We start from the raw sequence: 24130 nt of genomic DNA, 5'->3' as shown, positions 1-24130 counted from the left end.
ACCACTGTTACATGTGCTTGGGATGCATTCATGCATAACAGAAGTTTCCAAGAATGGCTTGTATTTTTGCTGGGGAGATACCTAATAATACATAACAATTCATATAATGTTAGCTGTTATGTTAAGTGAAAAACAGTACAAGAAAAAACAGACCATGGGGGTTAGTGGTAACTAACTGGGCCAGGGTATTGGGTGCAATTGTTAAAAAGATGGTTAGGCTGGGCTTCATTAAACGGAGACCTGGAGGGGAAGGAGAAAGTGAGCCAAGCAGATATGTAGGGACACGCATTCCAGCAAAAGGAACAGCCATTGCAGAGGTCCTAAGGGATGGTCCATTGTGCTAGAGGAGCAAGAAGGTGTTCCAGAAGTTGAGGGCAGCGGTGACAACAGAGGGGAAGGGTATAGGAGAGTCAAGTCCTGTGGGATCTCATTGGTCAATGTGACAAAGACTTTGGCTTTTAGTCAGAGATGAGTCATTGGAGGATGTGAGCAGAGGAAGGACATGATCCGATTTAGGCTTTAAAGGATCTTGCTTGGTGGTGAATAGACTGTAAAGGGGCAAACTGCCAGCAGGGAGACCAGTAAGGAGGCTGCAGCAAAACCTAGGATAAGGCAATGGTGGCCACAGCAGAGAACTGAAGTGCACATCTGCATAGGTTTTGAAGGCAAATCCAAAAGGATTTGCTGATAGACTGGATAGAACTTGTCCCAGAAAGCAATCCACAGTGATTCCAAGGTCTCTGGACTTGGCAATTAGGAAGATGGAGTGGCCATTGTGTTAAGGTTATTGTCTCATTTGTTGCTTATGAGATTTTAATTTATGGAAATGGTGAGTGATGACTTGGAGAGGCCAATGCCATTGAAATATTTTTATTGGTTATATTTCCTAAGCAGAGGGGCCATGCCATGCCACCCAGAGCCATTTGGGGAACACCAGGTTTTGACCAGGAAATGGAGTGAGGGGAAGGGAGACCCGAGTTTTTATTGGGGTTTCCAAGGGAAAGGCAAGGTATGGCATGGCACGCAGACTAGGACTGACTAGTTTGAATAATTCTGGTAGGCCCTGAGACATAAGGGCCTTGCCTGGTACTTGGCTCTGGGTTGTTTAGGACGGGGGGATACTTACTTGGCATGTGAAAATTTGAGGAGGAGGTAACTGGAAGTGTGGGCTCCCAATTGGTTGTTTGCTTTTGAAAGTCATGTGGTGGGCGGCAGGCATGGGGGGAGCCGTTTGCACTCTGAGAACTGCCTGGCCCTGGGAGGAGCAACATTTCTGTAATCAGCAAGCCTGCCAGAGCCAAGACATCAGGAATACAGAGCATGGAAACTAATATTATGTATAAGTTTTGTCTCATTTTTTAATTTTTTTAAAGATTTATTTATGCATACAAGAACTGGGGTACAGGCCAGAGGTGTGGGGGGTGAGAGGATTCACCAGGGAGAGTGAGGAACAGAATAGGCAGATTGACTAAAATACACTGCTAAGGAAAGTAGCAGGTGAGTTAGGAGAGGTCTGCTGTGCCATGTGGGTAGCTCCCTGTCCGGGGATGGAACTCATGCTGCAGTGGCTGGGGTATATCTCATTTTTCAAAAAAAAGATATAGTTAATACAGCCAGCCACATGCTGAATGATGCATAATGGACATACCCACAGTCTTCTTTAAGAAAGCACAGACAGTTATGTACACCAGCTGCTGGAGAGATATATCCTGAACTTTCAGTGGCTTGACCTAATGGAAATTCATTACTCATTCACATCTGGTTCAGTTGACACAAGTGGTGGTGGGGGGCACAGACTGAATCAGAGGTTGTGCCATCTCTAACCCTGCCTCTGCCATCTCCCTGGACAGTGGAGGATCAAGTGGTGCAGGATTCTGCAGGCCAGGTCTGAAAGGGTGACATTGCTTCTGCTCATTCACATGGCCAATTGCAAGAGGGAGATGTGGCCTACCTGGGTACCTAAAAAGACAGGTGAATAGATTTGGTGAACAACAGATTCATCTAGAGAGCTGTGGGATCCAAACAGTTCTAAGGGGAAGCGCAGCAGTACAGCTTTGGTCATGTTGAGTCTGAGAGAAATACATGTTAGACTTCCAAGTGGTGATGGATATATGAATCTGAAATTCAGGAAAGGCTAGAGGGAATCTTTAAAACCAAGAAACAGGATGAAATTACCAAAGGGGTGAGAGTCCCTCCAACATAAAGTTTCATGGACAAGAGGAAGAATCAGCAATGGAGACAGAAGGAAGAGTCAGGTTGGAGATGAGCCAGCAAGCTGGTATCCTAGAAACCACATGGCAGCGGTGGCCTTCAGGAGAAGGAGGGACCAACTGTGCTGATGGTGCTGAGGGTTGATCATGGGATACAGTTATATGAAGGTCATTTCTGACCTTTACAGGAGCGTCTTTCACACAACCATAGGGGCACATTATGATTAGAGAGGGTTTGGGAGAGAAGGGAACTGAAGTAGTTTATCCACTCGTGACATCTTGCAGAGTTGTTTGCTAAATAAGGAAAGCAAATAAATAGGAATTAGCTGGGAAGAAAGTGAGAAAGTGGTCAAGAAGAGTGTTTGGGGGCTTTTTTGGCAAATTATTTTGTACCACTATATGAAATGAGAGAAAAAATACCATAATATGAAATTTACCACTTTAACCATTTTTTAAGTGGACAACTTTGTGGCATTAAGTATGCTCATATTGTTGTACTATCATCACCGCCATCCAATTCCAGAACTTTTTCATAATCCCAAATAGAAATTCTATACTCATTAAATAATTCTTCCTCCTAGCCCCTGGGAACATCTATTTTCTGTGTCTATGAATTTGATGACTCTAAGTAACCCATATAAGTGGAATCACATAGTATTTGTCCTTTTCTGACTGGTTTATTTAACATACATCAGTATCCTTCCTTTTTAAGACTGAATAGAATTCCATTGAATGTATATACCTTATTTTGCTTATATATTCATCTGTTGGTGGACACTTATGTTGCTTCCACCTTTTGCCACTAGGAATGATGCTGCTATGAACATGGGTGTGCAGATATCTCTTTACTATCCTCTTCTTAATTCTTTTCAATATATACCCCAGAAATGGAATTCCTGGTTCATATAGTTCTATTTCTGAGGAACCTCCATATTGTTTTCCTCTTCAGCTATGCCATTTTATATTACCACCAGCAAAGGATTTCAGTTTCTCCACATCCTAGTCAGTAATTGTTTTTTTACTAAGTTTTTATTTTTTGTAAATAGCCATCCTAAGGGGTATGAAGTGGTAGCTCATAGTGGTTTTGATTTGCATTTCCCTAATGACTGGTGATACAGATTATCTTTTCATGTCCATTTGCATATCTTTGGAGGAATGTCTATTGAAGTCCTTTGCCTATTTTTAAATTGGATTGTTTTGTTGCTGGCTTGTAGGATTTCTTTACATAATTTGGATATTAACCCCTTACTAGATCTATGATTTGCAAATATGTTCTCCTATTTTCACTCTGTGGATAATATCATTTAATGTACAAATCAAACGTTTTTACAGTTCCAATATCAGCTTCTCCAGAAATTTACAATCTACTTCAAAGACTTTTTAGGTGGCATAAACAAACAAGATTCATAGTTGGCTTTCCAAATTTGGGTTTGAAGGACCCAGATCTTCCATGCAGAAAAAGCTATTACCTAGAGAAAGCTTGTTGTACAGGTTATCTCCCTTGACCTGTAAAGTGAGCTTGATACCCATATATTACATGCGAAGAAACAGGCTCACAGGGATTATGACTGAAGTAGGTGCAACAGCAGAGATGCCAGGACTCTTGGAAGGTGAGTCATTTTCCAGGATGCTTCCATTTCTCCAGATGTAAACTGGAAGTGAACACACCTCCCTGATCACGAGTGTGATGGAAAATGAAGCTCAGGGAGCCATGGCCCATTAAGCTTGGAGGCAAAGTGTTAGAGACCTACTCCTGGGCCAGGGCACTTACTAGCTTTCACATTTGTAAGTGCCTACCTAGTTCTCAAAGGCCTTCCATATCTTCTTTAAATCTCAATGAAACATTATATGTAGACATTCCTATTCACCGTCTATCACATTTTCTGGGTGTTACTGGACTGGAATTAAAACCCTGCTTTGAAAACTCAGCCTTGACATTGAAGAGCTTGAGCCAACAGGCTACACACTTAACATGATTTATAACCTTGATTTAGAAAATGTGGATGAGTATGTGGTTGGGACTTGTAAAATCCCCTTCCTATCCTGAACTTGGTGCATAATAGGCATTCATGCAGGTGAATCTGAGGAGGGATGTGAAGCCACAAAGGAGAAAGGACTTACAATGATCTGACATTCAAGGAGATCTTATGAGCAAGCAAGCTATGTGTAGGGTACTCTATACATCTATTATTTTGATAGCAACAATGTCTTCCTAATTTTTGAACATAGAAACCATCTCAGAGAGGCTAAGAAATTTAATCAAAATCCCAGAGTTATGAATCTCAGATTTGAACACTGATAGTAGCATTTCCAAATGCCTACCACCAACTTTTTAATTAAAAACACAGAAATTTTGAAAGACTTACTCAATACATACTCATCTACCCTTCCCCCAGGTTCAACAACTGTTAATATATTGAAACATTTACTTTAGCAAGCTTTCTCTATATACTTACATATTTTGAACTACTTGAAAATAAGCTACAAAACAAGTAAAAAAGATACATTGTGACCTTTCACCCCATTTTGGGGGTGTGTCCCCCCACCCTCCCAAATTCATATGTTGAAGTCCTACCCCCCCACCCCCCACAGTGTGCTGATGATATTTGAAGACAGGTCTTTACAAGGTGATTAGGGCCAGATGAGGTCATAAGGTAGAGTCCTCATGAAGAAATACTGTCCTGATAAGGAGAGACACCAAGAGCTACCCCCCCCACACACACACCAAAGAAGGCCAAGTAAGGAAGCAGTAAGAAGGTCATGTGCAAGCCAGCAAGCCATCTCTCTCCTGAATCCAACCATACTGTCACCCTAATCTTTGTTTTCAGCCTTTAGAATTGTGAGAAACTTGAATTCTGTTATTTGAATCACTCAGTGTATGGCAACCTGAGTGGACAAAGAAAACCCCTAAACATCACATTGTGCATCTACTAAGAATAAAGACATTTTCCTACATAATCACATCCAGGAAAATTAGTAGTAACTCCATAATATATCCCAATGAAAACCAACTTTCCCCCAGTTGTTCTAAAAATGTATTTTTATGGCTACTTTTAAAATCTTCAGCCAGAATCCAGGCAATGTATACACGTTATATTTAACGTCTTTTAATCTGGAACAGTCCCCCCTGCTTTGCACTCCATCTCCACTCCTACCATTGACAATTCTGAAGATCCTAGACCACTTGCCTTGTAAATAATGTATCACTTCTAGATTGTCTGATATTTCCTCGTGTGTAAACTCATAATAATACTATTTTTGGCAAGAATTCCACATAGGAGATGCTGTGTACTTTATACTGCATCATATCAAGATGCACAGGATGGCAGGTAATAAGGCTAAATGGGAACATTTGGTTAATGTGGCAGTGAGGACCCGCTGTTAACTTCTACACAAAATAAGGGCCGCCAATTTTCCAACTCAGCGTCTTTCCTTTAGAGCAGCAAAGTCAGTTGCATTCGGGAACTGCCGTTCAGGGTTTATCTCCCAAAATTCCCTTTCTGCCTCCCATGCGCTGCTCCTGCCCGCCTCAGCCCGGGTAAGATATAGCCCCGCCCTCCCTGCCTAGCCCCGCCCCACCCTTCCTAGCCCCGCCCCGCCCCATCCTAAGGGCAGCCCCCAACCCATCGGACCCAGTGGGCGGAACCAATAGTGTCAGGCACTCTGCTCCACGTCGCCCGCCCGGACTCTGAATCCCGGAACTCCGGGCGCACGAGGACGCTGTTCTCCGTGGGCTTCCGGGCGCGCGGTGTTCTGTCGCCGGCGCTGCCAGGCCGGAATTCCCGGTGCCACCGCTGCCTCTGTCGGTGCGCCCAGCTCAGCCGCCGCCATGGGGATCCTGGAGAAGATCTCCGAGATCGAAAAGGAGATCGCTCGGACGCAGAAGAACAAGGGTGAGGGCCGACCCGGCAGGGCCTTCCCTTCTGCCCGCCTCAGTTTTCCTGTCTGTTAAATGGGGGTACAACTCCCCTGGGTACAGCCAGCTCCCAGGCGGTGGAGAAGTACCGGGTTACCCAGCGCGTCTGAGGCCGGGCGGGGCAGGATGCGGGTCCCACGCCCGGGACTGACCGCAAGCGACCCTTGAGAGATTTGATCAGTGCCAAACTAGTTGACCCAGTAGAGAAATGCCAGTCCACAGTAAATATCTAATACAGAGACAGGGTCAGAATTTGAATTCTGATGTCCTGATGGCCCGGCCTGGGAATTTAGTGCACTGGTCCCTTTTGTGCTGGGAAGTTGGGAGGAGACCTTCACAGGTACAGCTCACCTAGCAGCCCGGAGCCCCAAGGTGGAATAGAGACAATCAAGACTTGGGTCTAGTGAACCTGGGTTTGAGCCCTGGCTCCTCCACTTAACTACAGGAAACCTTGGAAAGGCTCTTTGAACTTCAGTGCCCTCATCTGATCCGTCTTAGCTCACAACAAAGCTAAACTAGATAGCATTTGCAAAGCAGTAGGTACAAGATGAGCCTAGTACTTAAAGTAAACCCGGCAAAGTAGATAGCGTCTAATGAAGCAACAAATCTGGCCTTAAGATTGTAAGGGCTGGAGTTGCACAAAGAGAGTGAGGAGAGAATGGTGACACCCAAGAAGGCTTCTGGGAGGAGGTGGGACTTGCTGAGGCAAAGGCATGGGAGTTGATGTGAGCATGGTGTGTTTGTGGGGCAGTCAGGAAAACAATCCAGATCAGATGGGTCAGGAATAACAAAACGTTTGGTTGGCCAGTGTGTGTAAGGCCCACCACCTGGCCAGTTTTGCTGTGGGACTGCAGGAACAGAAAGCAAGGAATGGTAGGTGGCTGATCTCAGTGCCTTGCTTCCATTTAATTCTGAGGGCTAAGGAGTTAGGGACTTCTATCATTCATTCAATCTTTAAACATTTTCTGAGCCCTTTCTGTGTGTTAGGCATTGTGGTTAAAGCCAGTGAACACAGCAGGCACATTCCTGCCCTCATGGGGCTGACCTTCCAGTGGACAATCTGTAAACAAGCAACCAAATAAACAAGATCATTTCAGTCAGTGATAAATGCTATGAAGACAAACCAGGGTGATATAGCAGAGGTCAGGTGTGGGACATGAGCCTCTAAAGAGGAGTGATCAGAGAATACCATCAGGGGGCGCATTCGAACTGATAGTGGTATGAGAAAGAAGCAGCCACACAGATCTGGAGGAAGACTGTTCCTGGCAGAGAGGGCAGCTAGTGGAAAGGCCCTGAGGTAGAAATGAACTTGGTATGTTCAAAGACCAAAAGGTCTGTGGCTAGAGTGCAGTGATGGGAAAGTAAAGGGCCAATCATGTAGCCTTGTGGGTCAGGGGAAGGAGTCTGAGTTGTTTTCTTAGGACAATAGGTGTTAAGCAGGGAAGCAACACAGTCTGATTTCTGTTTTAAAAGTTCTCTCTGGCTGCCCTGTGTGTTATCATTACAGGCTTAAGGAAAATAGCAAGGTAGTTCAGGGAGACTAGAGATGCTGCCGCTTTGGAAGAGGTAGAGGAGAAGGATATAAAGATGATTAAGACCTTGTCCTTCCCTTCAGAGATACGCAGAATCTTGAGTTGAAATGACAAACATGTGGACCTGATTGTTGCTTAACTCACTCTTGACCATTTCTCACTGCCATCAATTCATTTATTTACTTACTAAAACATTTCCAGAGCACATACCCTGTGCTGGAAGCTGGGACGACAATGACAGTCCCAGTTATAGCACTCTTCAGGTGAGGGAAGTAAAGAAACACGATAACTTCAAATATTTATAAGTGATGAAAACAATAAACAGGATCATCAGACAGAAAGGGTTGGGGGTTAATGTAGAGAGTAATACTGAGTTAGTTATTGGGTGCCTACTATTTGCTAGTTATTGTTCTTAACATACTTTCTTTAATCCTTACAGAAATCCAGTGATGTAGTTAGTACTGTTAACATTCTTACTTCCCAGGCACAGGAAATTAAGTGACTTTTCCATAGTAAATTGGCCAGTAATAGCAGGGTAGAATTCCAACATAGGCTCTTACCACTGCGTGACACTGCACTCCAAGGCCAAGCAGGAGAGGCCTCTTTGAAGAGGTAGCATTTGAGCTGACCCTTGAATGTTGAAAAGATGCCAGCCCTGAGAAGATAAGGTTGAAATGGAGGGGACGTCAAGTGCAAAGGCCCTGGGGCAGAAATAAGGTCAGTGTGTTCTGAAGAAACAAACTTTGGCTGGAGTGGAACTAGAGAAGTAGCCAGGGATCAGGTCACCTAGAACTCTGGTTCTCAATCTTGACAGAGCCTGCTTTTATAGTGGAAGATGTTGTAACAACCCCCTTATGGTCCTTAGATGCAATTCCCCATCAATAACAACTTTCTTACACATAATTTGAAAAAAGATTAATTTCATGCCCTAATGGTAATATAAAGACAGAGAAGAAGGAAAGTATAATGAAAGTAGTGTTTATTTCAGTATGTAAGTATTGGGGCACAACCGAGATAAAATAAAGTGACAATGAAGAAGTTTGATGCTTGCACCCCCTGGTAGATCACTGGGGACATGATTTAGATCAGTGTGAGAGTGTTGTGTCGGTGACTCAGCCATTTCACAGTTGGTAGCCTGGGGTCCTAAGATGGTGAGCAGCAATAGGTAATGTTGCAAAGAAAACATGACAGTCTTCCCTTAACACACACAGTAGTTGCCTTCCTGGAAATTTCAGCATTTTGTTAACACCACACACACAAAAAACCACTCTGTTTATGTGTGAAATGGGATCTAGGCTCAAGTGACCCTAACTCAGATTTTCCCTCTGTGGATATCTTTGGAATATGAGAAAAGTCAGTGATGCATAAGACAATTGACTGTGCTGGACTGACTCGTGTCTTGTAGGGTAACTGGCTTCCCTCGTACCTGCCCTATAAATGCCATTGAGACTTCACCTTTGGAGTAATAACAGAAAACATTCCCCAGAATGTCTAGAATGTTCCCCCAGGGAGTGGTGCTGCCCCCATTGGGAACCACTGACCTAGGGTTTTAGATCTCAATAAGGAGATTTACTTTCATCCTAAATAAAGAAGCCAAGGGGACTTTTTTTTTTAAAGGTTTATTTATTTATACAAGCACTGGGTACAGTCAGAAGTGCGGGAGGGTGAGAGAATTCACCAGAGCCAGAGCGGGGAGCAGAGCAGGCAGAAGGACCGAAGTACACTGCTGAGGGGAGCAGTGGGCGGCAGGAGAGGTCTGCGCGCCATGTGGGACCCTCCTTTGGTGGCCAGGGAGCAGTCAGGGATTGAACCGGCGCTACAGAGGCTGTGGGCAGCTTCGCAACCCAGCGCTCAACCGCTGCGCCACCAGGGAGGGCCCAAGGGGACATTTTAAGCAGAAGGGTAGGTTTTTCTTTCCTGATCTTGGCAATATCTGCTGTCCAGTTCTGATATTCCTGACCAACACTTGCTTGTGTGGGGGACCCCTTCTGAACCAAGAGGCTTGGATACCCCAGGCACTTACCTTCCATTTTGCTTTATGTCCTTTAGCCACTGAGTATCACCTGGGCCTGCTGAAAGCAAAACTGGCCAAGTATAGGGCTCAGCTCCTGGAACCGTCCAAATCAGCCTCATCCAAAGGAGAAGGCTTCGATGTCATGAAGTCAGGCGATGCTCGTGTGGCACTGATTGGATTTCCCTCTGTGGGTAAGGTCAGTGACAGTGTGGGCCTTGGGGAGAAAGGCAGGTCATCTTCTTTCAAACATGACTGTTTTCGCCTCCTGTCACTGTCTTCTAGATTAGCTCCAGGATCAAAAAATCCCCCCTAGGAATCTGGTACAGTCCTTTTATCCTAACCTGGAGAACGTTTCTTTCTTCTTTCTAGCAGCAGTAACTTCATTTGTTTCTAACTCTTCTGGTGCACCAACTTTCTACCAAGTGCTGGAGATAGGCAGGGAATGAGACAGTTCTGGTCCTGTCCACATAGACCTCCCATTCTCCAGGAGACAGTAAGCAAACAGAGTAAGAGATCAAGTGGTGAGGGCAGCTCTGGAGGGGGTGCTGGGAGGGCCAAGCGCCTACCAACACATGTTATTAGGTCCAGGAAGGAAGGTCTTGTGGTGAGCAGAAGTCCGAAGGAAGTTCAGAAGCTTGGCAAGCCCTGGAGAGAGACCATTTTAGGCAGAGGAATCTGAGTACCAAGACCGGTAGGCGGGAGTTCACTTGGCATGTTCAAGGGAGCTAGGATGGCTAAGTCTGCAGGAGCAGCAGGATGAATAATAGGAAACAAATTAGAGATTGGGTGACCATCTAGGCCACTCTGTGACTTTGACTTTCAGTAAAGTGTGCAGTGGTGTCCACTGCAATTTTCTACATGGTTTCTTCTGTAAGCTCCAAAGATTAGTATAAAATACATATTACGGGATTTTGAGCCAAAAAGGAATTTTTTTTTTTTAAGATTTATTTTGTTTATTTATATATCAACTGGGGTACATGCCATATTTGCAGGAGGGTGAGAGGTTTCACCAGAGACAGAGCAGGGAACAGAACTGGCAGACTGACCAAAATACACTGCTGAGGGGAGCAGCGGGCGAGACAGGAGAGGTCTGCCGCGCCATGTGGGTAACTCTCTGGCTGGCCAGGATTGAACCCGCACCGCAGAACCTGTGGACAACCTCACAGCGCTGCGCTCAACCGCCTGCGCCACCAGGGAGGCCCCCAAAAGGGAATTTAATCTGAAATTTTGGAATAGTCTTGGACTTACAAAAAAAATTGCAAAGATAATACAGATAATTCCTGATACCCCATACCAGTTTCCCCTATTATTAACATCTTAGACTACTGGAGTATACTTGTCACAACTAATGAATCAATATCGATCTGTTGTTATTAACTAAAGTTAACACTTTATTCAGATTTCCTTTGTTTTTCTTTAATATCTTTAATATCCTTTTTCTGTACCAGTTGTCATGTCTCCTTACACTCCTCTAGACTATGACTGTTTCTTAGACTTGCTTTGAATTGATGATTTTGAGGGTTTTGACAAGTCCTAGTCAGGTGTTTTGGAAAAAGCCCCTCAGTTGGCCGTTATATGGTATTTTTCTCATTTTAGACTGGAGTCGTGGGTTTTGGGAGAAGACCACAGAGATGAAGTGCCATTTTTATCACATATCAAGGGTGTATACTATCAACATGATTTACCACTGTGGATGTTGACCTTGATCACCTGGCTGAGGGAGTGTTTGTCAGTTTCTCCACTGCAAACTTTCCAATTTCCTCCCCATTCACACTGTCCCCTTGGGAAGGAAATTACTATGTACAGCCCACAAATAAACAATGGGGTTAGTACCAGCTCCTACAGTGGGGAATATCTCTACAGATTATTTAGCGTTCTTCTGCACAGATTTGTCTCTTCCCTGTCCCATTTATTTTATTTAATTGTCTATTTATAGTATAGCAACTTATGGGAATTTATTTTATACTTTAGGTTATAGGCTGTGTTATTTTGTTGCTGAAATTATTCTAGCTTTTATGCTGCTTCATTTGGTTTCTTTGACATACTCTGTCTTGGTTTTTTAACACTTTCTGATACTGCGAGATGCTTCAGGCCCATCTCATACATTCCCTTCCCTAGTGATAGAATCAGCCAATTCTCTGACTAGTCCTAATTCCTTTTGTTGAATAATGGTAGCATTTAGAAACCAGGTGGGTACTGACTTTATGAGAGAATCACTCTGGCTGTGGTGCAGATGATAGGCTGGGACAGGACAGGGTGAAAGCAGGGAGGCCAGTGAAGAAGTTGCTCAGATGTAGGCCAAGTGAGCAACAACCAGGTGGCCTGGATTGGGGGCTGGTGGAGCAGCTTTTAAATCAATTCAGCTAAAAAGTGTTTTGAGCCCAGTATGTAGGCCACGCACAGGGAACGTTAATAACAGCTGCCACTTCTTGAGTGCTGGCTGCAGGCTGGGGAGTTTACCCTGTGTTTTGTTTTTCCTGCCACCTGTGTAATGGGTATGTGTCATTACATTGGGTATGTGTCATTACATGGGGGTGGTGAAGGTGGAAATTGAGCTCCTCTTTGACTCTCCCCTTTCTCCATGCACATACAATGAAAATTAGACACCAGCGTTTGTCACTGAAGTTTTCACTTCACTGCTGACACCAGTCATGTTCATACACTACAGTTCCCTCATCTCTTAACAGCTGCCTAAAACCCTGTGCTGTAGTCCAGTCGTCATCAGTAGTCTGTTCCATCCCTCCCGTACCAATGGATTACTAGGTTGTCCAGGCTTTGAGTGTGAATGTCCTTGTGCTAGATGTTTGTGCAGTAGAGCAGGTATTTCTGGAGGAAATATCCCTCAACGTGGGTTTGGTGGCTCAAGGATTTGTAGTTTTAAAAATGGCCCCAGCCCTGCCAATTACCCTCCACAGAAGGGCTAGTTGACTCCACCTGGGGACAGTTAGGAGCATTTCCCAGCATCTGCTCATGCCCCCCTACACGTGATGCTGTGTCAGGGCAAGGCTGTATGCTGGGGGCAGGCGCAGATTGGAGGAAGACTGCATTCTGCTTCACAGTCTACAGGATTCCTTCCTGGGATATGTACGTGCTTCTTAATCTTCAGGAACACTCTTAGGCCCCATCCAATTTTATGGTCGGTACCCAGCTGCATGCATGTTCTCCTTGTCTTCCATTGATGTGGGTTCAGGACGTACAATGTCATCCAAGCCACAGCCCCATTCCCACAGTGAACTGTGGCATAAGTGTGCACATCCAGGTCCTTCCAGCTCACGCTCCTTTCTTCACAGCATCTTTTTCCCCCCTCCTGACTCTGTCTTGGACTGGAAGGTTGCCATTCCATTGCACATCTTGCTGCTGTCTGGCTACGTAGCACCATGGAGTACTGTGGGGCTATCACTGCTTAAAGTTCTCTGCTACTCAGGAGGATCTGTGGGGTCTTGTGAAACTAGGGAAGGGCCCTGATTTACCTGGGGAACCACATAGAACCTGTGCTTGTACCCACCTGATATGGCCTTGAGGCTTCTGAGGAACCTAGGGGACCTCTAGTGCCTGATCCTCCAGGATGGGACCAGAGGTGGCTTTTCTAGCTATTGGTCCCTTCACGTCCACCCAAGATGAGAATAAGAGGGTGTCTCCTTGCTGCCTGCAGCCATGGGGATTCTCTGAGTAGATTGGGATAAGATTCCTCACTGCAGTGACCTCCTTTTTCTCCTAGTCCACCTTCTTGAGTCTAATGACCTCCACAGCCAGTGAAGCGGCATCCTATGAATTCACCACCCTGACATGTATCCCTGGAGTCATTGAGGTAAGTTGGGTTCATAGCATCCCAGAAAGGGAATGGGTGTGTGCTTGTGTTGGTGATTGTGTGTCACGTGTGCGTGCCCCTGCAAAAGGGACGTATACTGGGCTTCTTTGCCGTCAAGCCCTGGCATATCTGGGGATGTTGGCTTCTGGGGCTCCCGAGAACCTGGGGTCCTGGGATCATGGCTGATTCCCATGGTTCTTCTGGTGTCCTCTGTGCTCCATTCCCTCGCACCACTCAGCTCCAGTCACTCCTGGCTGGTGGCAGGATGCTCTAAAGTTTTGGGGTATTGGGTAGCCAGAGTTCTGTGACCTTGGGTCTCCCACAGTGAATCAGTTGACTTTTGAAAGCTGTTGCCATTAGCAGTGTGCTTTGTAGGTTCGTAAAAACTCAACAACCACTCCTGCTGTGGCTTCTCAGTGGACAGTGAGAGATAAGACTCAGACTTGGCCCTGGAGACTAATCCCTGGGTTTCCCACAGCTCCTGAGCCACAGGCCACTATAGGTGTCCTGGGTCCAGGCGAGCCCTTCCTCACCCATTCTCACCTTATTTTCTTTTCTTTGGCATCCCAGTACAAAGGAGCCAACATTCAGCTCCTGGACCTTCCTGGAATCATTGAAGGTGCAGCACAAGGTAAGAGAGGGGAGTGAGTAGGTAGGAGACAGGGTAGAGCTTGGCACCCAGCCTGCCCTCTCCCCCAGCAGATGTGGGAAGTGCTGGTGGATTAGACTCACTGTTGAAATTGGGTGTGATTAGTGAGGGTTGACAGGCGAGAGGTATACTCAACCCTTTGCACTGCTCAGTGTACTATATCTGAGGGCTTCTGGCCTCATAGAGTCCTTGGAATTCCCAATTGAAAACCAAGGAAACTGAGGCAGTGAAATGACTTGCCCAAGGTCACGCAACCACCAGACAAGCTTGAATGCCCACTTTGGTTCCAGGTATCTGCTGCACTGCTGGACAGGTCCCCAGTGAGGAGTGGATGCTTGTTAGTTGGCTAGTGTGGACCATGATCCTAGTCCTGGAGCCCTATCCTTGGTTGTTTTGGCTTTTTGTGGTAGGAACCTACCCTTGGCTTCTGGTGGCAGGTCACTACTGCAGCTGTTGATGATTGTCCAGTTCTTGCTCAGTGTCAGGCTCTGTGTTGACCTCATTATCTTGCATAATCCTCAGATAGCCCAGCAACTTAGGGACTATCATCATTTCCTTTTCATAACCCAGAGGAAACTTGGGGACAGAAAGGTAAAGGGTTTGCCCTAAATGACTATTCAGCTGTTAAGTGGCAGAGTTGGGGTTGGAGCTGGCCTCTCTTGACTCAACAGCCCAACCTGGCCTCCTCCCTAGGCGGGCCAGTTGCCACTTCTCCTCTGTACCTCCCATACCCCACCACCCTCACCTTTACCTCAGGGTAAAGTCTTGCCCACTTGAATTAGGGCAGCATATAGTGGTGGGGGATGGTTAAAGTCCCCGAGGAATGTTGTCCCAGCTAGCATGTCAGGGCCTGGAGGTAGTCCCGCCACTGTGGGGGAAGTCAAAGGCAGTCAAGAGAGACAGTCCAAGGCAGCTGGCCATAGAAATCACCTGGTCTCACCCCTCATTCCCTGAAGAGGAGGGTGGGTCATAGTTGAAACCCATACCCCCTGGATTCTGGTACTGCACTCCCAGCCCCCCAGCTCCTGTATGACTGGCACACAGTGCTTGACTCCTCTGGTCATCTGATAATAACGGGGTTTGGCCTTTATGTGGCAGTCCTAAAGTGCCTACCCCTGTGTGGTCCTGTCGCAGCCCTGGGTAGATCGGTCCTATCACCCCACACACAGACAAATTCAAATCCTGGCACTGTACTGCTTTGTGATCTTGGGACAAGTAATTGAGAATCTGTGAGCCAGGCTTCAGTTATCTGTGAAATGAGCGTGGTGACATTCATGGCACAGGGAGGGTAGTTTTCAAGAGTAAGGAAATGTCATGCAGCACTCAACAGGCCCTGTGCACAGTAGGGGCAAGGGAAGGACCTTGTTCCTCCTGAGGTTGTGCTGACAGGTCTTTTCAAAGAGTCTCTACGAGTAAAAGAACACATGGATTTAGGGAAAATGCCAAGGAAATCACAGCCCTGGGGAACAGCGTGTGGCAGAGACCATGATGGGTTTGTGAAGGACAGGAGTCTGGGTCCCAAGGACTGGGGGTAGGTCACACGTGTCCTACCTATTCACAGTATAACTTCATCCCTTCCACCTCTCCAGGGAAAGGCCGTGGCCGGCAGGTGATCGCTGTGGCTCGCACGGCTGACGTTGTCATCATGATGCTGGATGCCACCAAGGGAGAGGTGCAGAGGTCTGCAGGGTGGGGCAGAGGGCAGAGGACTGAGTTATTTGGGAAGGCACCCGAGTGTGGCACTGGAACACTGGCTCCATCTCTTGTGTCCCTGAGCTCATGCTGGGCAGTCCAAGGGGTGCTTGGCCTTATCCTGTGTCGGGGTAAGCGGCAGCACCGTACACAGGCTAAACCCAACACGACCACCCTGGAACCAACACTTCTTGAGGCTTGTGTCCAACTCAAAGCCATCTTGTGGTGGGGGGCCTTGGTCTCATGGACTGGTATAGCCCATGCAAGGAGCCCCCTGCAGCATAAGTTGGCTGGGGTCATCTGACCCTGGCTCCCACTTACACTCAGTCACTGTCCAGAACCTGCCTTGATCCCATCCCCCTGCAGCTGCGACCTGCCATCAGGCCTGCCTCTGCACACACCTGGTCAGTCACCCCTGACTAGGCAGAGGGCTCAAAGGTGTTTCCTCTGCAGTTTTGGGTGGCTGGGGGCAAGTAGAGGGGGACATTGGTCCTGGGTGGGCAGGTGCTTCCTGTGTAACATGGCACTGGGCACCCATGAAGGCTTGTGGGGTTCTGCCAGGTCTCTGCTGGAGAAGGAGCTAGAGTCGGTGGGCATCCGCCTCAACAAGCACAAGCCCAACATCTACTTCAAGGTGAGGCCCCTCGAGTGCGGGCTGCCCTGCAGGTGGAGGGGGGCTATTGCAGTTGCTCCTTCAATAGTTTTCCCTCTCTCTACTCTAGCCCAAGAAAGGCGGTGGCATCTCCTTTAACTCCACAGTCACGCTGACCCAGTGCTCAGAAAAGCTGGTACAGCTAATCCTGCATGAATACAGTATCCTTCCCAAAAGAGGGGTGCTTCCCAAAAGAGGAGTGCCCACAGTGCCCAGGGTGCGAGTGGGGAGGCTGCCTGAGACAGGAGGCCCTGGGGCCCAGGTGACAACAGACCACCCAAGCCTCTGGACCCACCTGAGCACCTCTAGGAAAGCTGCATCCAGTTAACATGAGGTATTTCCTGTCTCCTTGGCCTCTGTGCTCACTGAGCTTCAGGCTGGCCGGGTACAGCCATGCCCTCAACAGTGACTTCCTGGCTCTTGGGTGCTGTGGCAGCCCGCCAGATGAGGTGGAAGGAAGGAAAGAAGATTGATGATGGTGAGAGAAACAATCCCTGGGGACCAGAGATTTTTGGCATGGGGAAGCCTTGGCTTACGCACACCACTAGGTATTGCCAGGGGGCTGGGGCTTCTCCAGGCCCTGAAACACCAGACAGCGCCCCAGAGGCAGAGTCGAGTTAACAAAGGGAGACCCCTGATGGGACTGTTACCACTGCAGGTGTGTGAGTGGAGGTAGATGCTCCCACAGGAGCCGTCTGCGTGGGGAGAAGTTGGGTTGGATAGTGCTTTCAAACAGCACTCCTGGCAATGAAACCTGGGGTGCTTTGGGGATTTGGGGGATTTCCTTGCCTAAACGAAAATTTTAACTGTTGATTGAAACTTTTGTATTTTGTGGTTTCTTTGGGGTGGGGGTGGGGGGGGTGGCTGAAAGCAGTCCCTGAACTTTAAAATCTGCCCAGACCACACAAGCAGCTATCCTCCCACGTCCCTTTCAGCCAGCACATTTCAGGCCCTCCTCTTTTGGGGGACAAGGGGCTTCTGTCACACAGGTTGCCCTTAATCTGAGTCCCTCAGAAATCTTCAACGCAGAAGTGCTTTTCCGAGAAGACTGCTCCCCAGATGAGTTCATTGATGTGATCGTAGGCAACCGAGTATACATGCCCTGCTTGTATGTAAGTGGCACCAGCCCCCAGGTGCTCATATGTGGGAGCCCTCATCCCAGGCTGATTGAAGGGAGGCAGGCTTCTGAGAGGAATGGAAAGAGCCTGGAACTATCTCTAACCTACCCTTCTCTGCCTCCCAGTCACTGCTTAAGTCTTCCAGACATGTCTAGCTTGACATTGGGGCTCTAGCCCAGCCCTTACTTCGGGGGATGCCAGCAACCCAGTCCCCTTTGGCCTTTCTCTGTACTTGAGGCATTGCCAGAGGAGGACTCTTAGCACTCACCCCTCAGCCACAGCAGACAGAGGGAGGAGCCGTGGGCAGGGCCATGGCTTTTGGTGGGGCCTCTTCCTGCACTGCTTAGTTCCTTTCCATGCCTCATAACCACCTCCACCTTTTCAACCCCAGGTTTATAACAAAATTGACCAGATCTCGATGGAAGAAGTGGACCGCCTGGCCCGGAAACCAAACAGTGTGGTCATCAGGTGAGGCTCCTGGCATCTTGCTGCCCTGGTGTCCTTTCTCTGTAAGCCCATCAGTCAAAGCCTCCTTGGCACAGCCCGGGGCAGAGGAGACCCTCCTGATAGTTTCTGGTGACCTTTGCCCAGTCCCACCCTGAATCAACTTGGGCAGGGTGGGTAATGTTGGATGAGCTGTGGTTAAGAGAACAGCGATTCATTCCCCTGGGGAAATGGTTAAGAATATTAGGAGGATTCCTAGCTTAGTTAACCGCAGTTCCCCAGAAGGCCTTGGGGTATGAACCATTGACCTGTGTGGCTTCTCTCACCACAGTTGAGGGAAAACAGAACTGAAGTCCTTAGCAAGCGGGGCATCCTTAGCCACTGGCTCCTGCCCCTTCCTGCAGAATGTTCTGGGGGTTCCACCTGTGCTTTGATTGATGGCTGTTTTTTCACTCCCCACCAGCCCACGGGGTTGCACTTTGGGGACGGATCCTTTGCTGTTGTCTCAGCTCAAACTAGACACTATAACTTCACTTGTGGGGCTTGGCTTATGGGAGCAAGATGCTGAGGGGCCAAGTGGGGTTGACTGGTACAAATGTTGGGTGAGGATGCTGAACCCAAGTGTGAGGACTGTTGCCTGGGCATTGCTAGCTGCTACAAAATCAGCAGAGTGGCCTCTCCCTCAAGGATTGCTACAGCTCCTCCTGCTACTGCACCCAGGTTTCCTTAAGGAGCTGTCTGAGGACATGCCTGCCCTCAGGGCTTCAGAGCACCTCTGCCTGCCCAAGTCACAGCAGCTCTGTGGAAGTCGGGATACCTGCCCAGGCTCCTGCTGCTGCAGATGATTAGTCCTGGGTCCACCCCATGGCTAAAACGCCAGCTGGGTTGCCCTGGGCCCCTGGCAGCCCTCCTGCCTTCTATGGATGGCAAACTTCGAATTGGCAGCCTCTGCTCAGACTCCCACCCCAGCCCTGCCAGTCTCCTCACAGTAAAGCCAGGAGGCAAGCCTGACCTTCAGGCTCCCGCATCAATTACAGATGCCATGTGCCCTCCGCAGATCACAACCGTGGCCTCAGGAGAGGCTGAGTTCCGTTGGACGTGACTGTGATGGGTGACTAGAGGCTCGGGCAGCTGAAGTGTCAAGCCAGCATCAGAAATGCAGGCTTCATTTCCCCAGGCCCCGGTTGAGCCACACTGGTCTTGATGACTGTGCCCAGCCAGATGGAAATTGTCTACACAATAGTGAGAAAGCAGGCACTATCAGCCTCTGAGCCCACGGAGCTCCACTGATTGACTGCCTTCCTCCTTCACAGCTGCGGCATGAAGCTGAACCTGGACTACTTGCTTGAAATGCTCTGGGAGTACTTGGCCCTCACCTGCATCTATACCAAAAAGAGAGGACGTGAGTCGGGTAGCCTGAGACCTGTTAAATGGGCTGAGCCTCACCCTGCTAAGAGGTCTGCCAGGCTTTGCATGTGGTGCCCAGAGGGCCCAGTGCCCACCTAGCCCCTGCCCCTGGTCCAACTTGTCTTTATGTGCCCCAGCCTTTCCCCCATCTCAGAGCCTGCACTGTCCTCTACTCCAGGCTGATAAACCTCTGCCTGACCCATTATAGCAGAGAATGCTGAGTTTTGGGGCTACTGGTCTTGAGGCTACCCTGAGAAGTTGGAGAACTAGGGGTGGGGGCCAGAGAGATAGAGGCTGTCCTAGAGTTGCCCAGATGCTATAGCAGTAACCCACCTGTTGATCTCTCCCACCACTGACAGCCCCATGTCAGAACTTTAGGTGACTGCACAGCAGACATCCCTCATGTCCCCATACCTCACACCCACTGACCAAGTTCTAGCGATTTAACTTGGTCAAAAGTTGACCTTGACAGTAGGATGTGCCACCCCTGACTTAATAAAAGCAGCTGTCACATCTTGGCCAGTTCTGCTCAGATGCTCCCCATTCCTCATCTCAGTTCAGGCTCTCATGACTCAGAGGCAGTTTGATTCTGGACTTGGATTTACCTTGATTTTCTGCATTAAGGTCAAGGTCAGAAGATAGCACCGGATCTATGGCACGGGTATGCCGAATAGGGGAGAAAGAGTAGATGAAGTCTCAGGGCTAGAGGGCTTCTGTTTCCTTATATAAAGGAACCATAGAGCAGCATGTGGGCCGTGACTATGGTTGACCTACCCTTCCCCTACTCACCCCTCCCCCACCCCACCCTTTCCCCACCCAACCTTAACCTGTGCAGAGAGGCCAGACTTCACCGACGCCATCATCCTCCGGAAAGGAGCCTCTGTAGAGCATGTGGTGAGTTGATGAGACCTGCCTTGACGGGGGGTCAGGAATCTCTGTCCCCTCTCAGCTTCTACCTGGGGTTCTCCAGCCCTTGGCTACATACACTGCAATGGAGAATGGCTGAGGGCCACCTCGAACGACAGCTGGGGTTGTATCCCTTCCATACCACATGCTGAAACTCCATCCCTTTCCTGTAAGATAGTGGTGCTACTGCCCATCCCATTGGTATTTAGGGGGTGGTTGATTGAGGTCAAGCATGGGAATCTGTCGGCATGTTGTCTGGTACTGGGTAGGTGTCCAGCAAATAGTGGTCATCACTGTCCTGCCATATCCCAGAGCTGCAGACTCCTTGGGTATTCCATCAGGTATCTGCTGCCGGAGACACTTATGTATTGTATCCAAATCCGTTTCCCCAGTGCTGGCCTGGACTTTTGAGTTGTGGCCTCCCATGTCGCTTAATGTCTGCTGGCTTCCTGCCCCCAGTCAGCCCTCAGTGGTCCCATATCCCGCTCTCCACCTAGGGATGGTTTTGAATGTTTCCTGAAGCTAGCACAAACTGCCCTAGCTCATAACAAAAGCAGAAGCTAGCAGCAGGGGAAAGTGGTCTATACACTGGGAATAATAGGTACAAAGCCCCATCATTGGGCGCCAATATGAGGAATGCTAATTCCTAGCCATCAGCTGGCACAGAAGGTAAAAAACAGCAGATGCCAGACCCAAGGGTAAGGAAAGGCCTGCAGGTAGACACAGGAGCCAGGCAGTCCCATTGTCGCTCGCCCGTACTGCCATTGTCCTTGTGTCGTAGGGGTCACTGACGCTCAGGACCTATGTATTGCACCTAGCCCAGACCTAAAAAGATAGTCTTCCATTCTCCCCTGTTGCTGGTGACACAAGTGCCGAGAGAAGAACCAGAGCTAGAGGATGAATGGATCCTGCTTATAATGCTTGACCGTAGTGTCAGGGCATGATATGGGGCCTATAGCAAACTAGGGAGCACACACCCCATCTGCCTCAAAGGCCTGAGCACCAGCCCAGAACTCCCAAATCCCTCAGGGTCTCAGGAGAATCCCTGCAGCTATGATCCTGTTTTGTAAATTGGCCAGGAAGTTTGTTGTTGTTGGGCAAACTGAATAAAGCACAAAATCCATATGCAGACCATAGCTAAAATCTGGACATCAGAAAGTAGTGATTGTTGGAAGCGATTGTGTGATTATCTGCGCTTGTCACTTAGCAGACATTACAACCTCACTCACCTGGAGACTGGGTCAGGCTAGTATCCCATATACACTCAGGAAATGTTCTTACAGGCCTGATATCTGCCCTTCTCACAGAAGCTGGGCCATAGCATTTGGTTTCTGACTAGGGCCTGTAAGGTTTGTGGGCACACAGTACATACGTCTTCAGCCCACCTCCACCACGCCCACCCAGCACCGTACAACCAAGGGTCCATATTCTCAGGGAGAACTCACCACCCCTCCCAGTTTTCCTTCTGGCCTCCTCAGTGTACTGTGACTCCTGTGACCTTTGGCCCTACCTGGGCATTCCAGCGCATGAGAACTGGCCTGGGGGTGGGATGAATGAAGCTATGTGTGACCAGGAGGTCTGATGGACAGTGGCCAGACACAGTAACTCTAGGCTAAGGTGGGTGTTGCCCACCTAAAGGGATATCTGTCAGGTCTGATATTTGGGCAAGGTGGGTAGAGGGCGCGGACAGCCTGGTCCTGGACTTTGCTCTAGAACTAGGTCCCATAGCCCTTAGACAGACCTGGAAGTGGAGCATCAGAGTAACCTGTGATTTTGAGGCTGCATGTGGATTGACCACTTGTCCTTCCTTGACACAAGGCCAGTGCTATTTGAGTACCATCCTTGGGAATCGCTACTGTTTAGCATATGCCCAAAGCTTGGTAGTGTGACCAAGCTTGGGGTGGGGCTGGAGGAGCCTTATCTTGTCTGACTCTCTCCATTCACCAGTGCCACCGCATCCACCGGTCACTCGCCAGCCAGTTCAAGTACGCATTGGTGTGGGTAAGTGTCTGGATGAGAGGCAGGCTTGGGGTCAGCCCAACACAGTCATTGCGTTAGGCGGGAACCAGGCACTCACACTTCTCTGCGTGGTGTCCCTGTCCCGTGTGTGGGCCGGCATGTCTGAGTGTCTGTCCCAATCCATGGGGTGTGCATGCTGACTCGGTCCTTTCCACCTATGGGATCCAGGGATGGTCAGACGCCTGAAGAGTCCTGCTATATGAGGCCTGTGGGTTTTGCGAGTGCGGGGACCTCTCCTTCAGAGCCTGGCATTAACACATACCTTCCCCTACTGGTAGCCCCATCAGCTTTGGCCTTGGTCAGTATGGAAGCTTATATGGTCCTTCTATCATCCCCCTCTCCCTGGCCAGGGCACCAGCACCAAGTATAGCCCACAGCGAGTAGGCCTGACCCACACCATGGAGCACGAGGATGTCATCCAGATCGTCAAGAAGTAGTGACTCCTGCTGATACCCACCCACCCACTCTTTCTCTCTGGAGAGTTGGACTTCTTGGGATACACCAAAGCCCAAATAGGAAAAATACAAATACACAAACCCCAGGAAGGGGTACCTCAAGTCTCTGCTATTTCCAGAAGTTTCTTCAGTAGGCAGATGATAAAGAATATGTTGGGGCAGAGGGATGAGGTTGGGGGACTTGGGCTGGGCTGGGGGTATTTCCTATAAGACTGTCCTCTCAGATGGGGCTTGAGTTTGGAGCTCTGGGCCTGTGCCCTACTCTAGCCTCCTTGGGACACTCAAGGTAGCAAATTGCCCACCTACCACCCAGGCACGTCTTCGTGCAGATAACTTGCTTGGTGCTGGGGTGGGAAAGCCAGGCTGCCTGGAGGCAGTAATTATTGCGAGGGCACCTCGGCCCTTTAGCTCCTGCCAGCTTCTCTGGCACTTGGGGAGGAGACCTCCCAGGAAGAATATCCACAAACACACCCACATACACACAGGGTTCCCCTGTGGCGAAACAGGGGAACAGGCTTTAAAGGCCCAGCTCACCCCCCTCCCCAAAGCCTGGGATGAGCCCTGAAATACCACCCCTCCAGGGCAATCCCTGCTCAGCCCCAGGACCCAGATCCTGTACAAACATTGAGGGTGGGGCCTTTGGAGTTTGGGGTCTATATATTTTCTCTCTGAACTTCCTGATCTCTGGCTCTTTCTGAAATAAAAGGTAAAATCAATCTGTTCAGACTGAGGACTATTTTGTAAATTTGATAAACTTGGTTATCAGGTTCGGTGGGGGAGGAAACTATAAGCCTATTGATCAGAGAGTGGGTAGATGCAAGCCAGGGCAGGGTCTACCTGAGAGAGTTTACCAGGGACTGTAAGCCCCAGATATGGCACCTCCTGAGGCTGCTGGGCACTGAGCCAGGAGGGGTAGCGAGCTCCCCTGGGGTCTTCCTCCTAGCTAGGGTGGAGCAGGCCTATTGCCCAGCTCTCCAGGCTGTTCCCAGCTCCTCTGTCACCTGCTCAGGCTCCTTTCCAGAGACAAAACAGGAATAATAGACATAATTAAATATACATGGAGCCCCAGGCGGTTGGCGTGGTGGGCTGGGCCTCCCTTTTCTATAACATTAAGCTGCTCGGCTGGGCCGGCTGGGCCGGCTGTGCTCCTGCAGCCAGCTACAGGACCCCCATTTGACGGCATGCAGCCAGAGAACAGGCTACGGGACGCAGGTAAGGAAATCCTGGCCTTGGGGTCTGCCACTAGCCCCCCGAAATGCAGGGAAAAGAGGGAAGGGGATGGCTGGGCCCTTGCTCATAACTCACCGT

The 24130-nt window shown here is 48.8% G+C and overlaps 1 protein-coding gene across 1 annotated transcript; it reads left to right on the top strand.

Moving 5' to 3' along the window:
• The first annotated feature begins 5932 nt into the window (after positions 1–5932).
• On the top strand, positions 5933–23668 carry DRG2 (developmentally regulated GTP binding protein 2). Its single transcript, XM_037492504.2, has 13 exons — positions 5933–6103; positions 9708–9868; positions 13391–13480; positions 14051–14111; positions 15719–15809; positions 16383–16455; positions 16544–16634; positions 17488–17585; positions 17983–18059; positions 19349–19437; positions 20278–20336; positions 22296–22349; positions 22718–23668. The coding sequence occupies exons 1-13, from the start codon at positions 6040–6042 to the stop codon at positions 22802–22804; spliced, it is 1095 nt and encodes a 364-aa protein (XP_037348401.1). The 5' UTR covers positions 5933–6039; the 3' UTR covers positions 22805–23668.
• The last annotated feature ends 462 nt before the right edge of the window (positions 23669–24130 follow it).

This window comes from Talpa occidentalis, unplaced genomic scaffold (assembly GCF_014898055.3).
Source record: "Talpa occidentalis isolate TD23 unplaced genomic scaffold, MPIMG_talOcc4v2.1 talOcc4.7, whole genome shotgun sequence".
Lineage (NCBI taxonomy): Eukaryota > Metazoa > Chordata > Mammalia > Eulipotyphla > Talpidae > Talpa > Talpa occidentalis.
Note: the sequence above shows the minus strand (reverse complement) of the source record. Positions and strands in the feature narration are given on the sequence as shown.

Bases quoted from the DNA above. Each gene is read 5' to 3' on its own strand.
- DRG2 (XM_037492504.2), top strand. From the start codon at position 6,040: ATGGGGATCCTGGAGAAGATCTCCGAGATCGAAAAGGAGATCGCTCGG. The intron at 9,869-13,390 runs GTCAGTGACAGT...TTTTTCTCCTAG, and splicing joins GATTTCCCTCTGTGGGTAAG to TCCACCTTCTTGAGTCTAAT. The intron at 18,060-19,348 runs GTGAGGCTCCTG...CCTCCTTCACAG, and splicing joins CCAAACAGTGTGGTCATCAG to CTGCGGCATGAAGCTGAACC.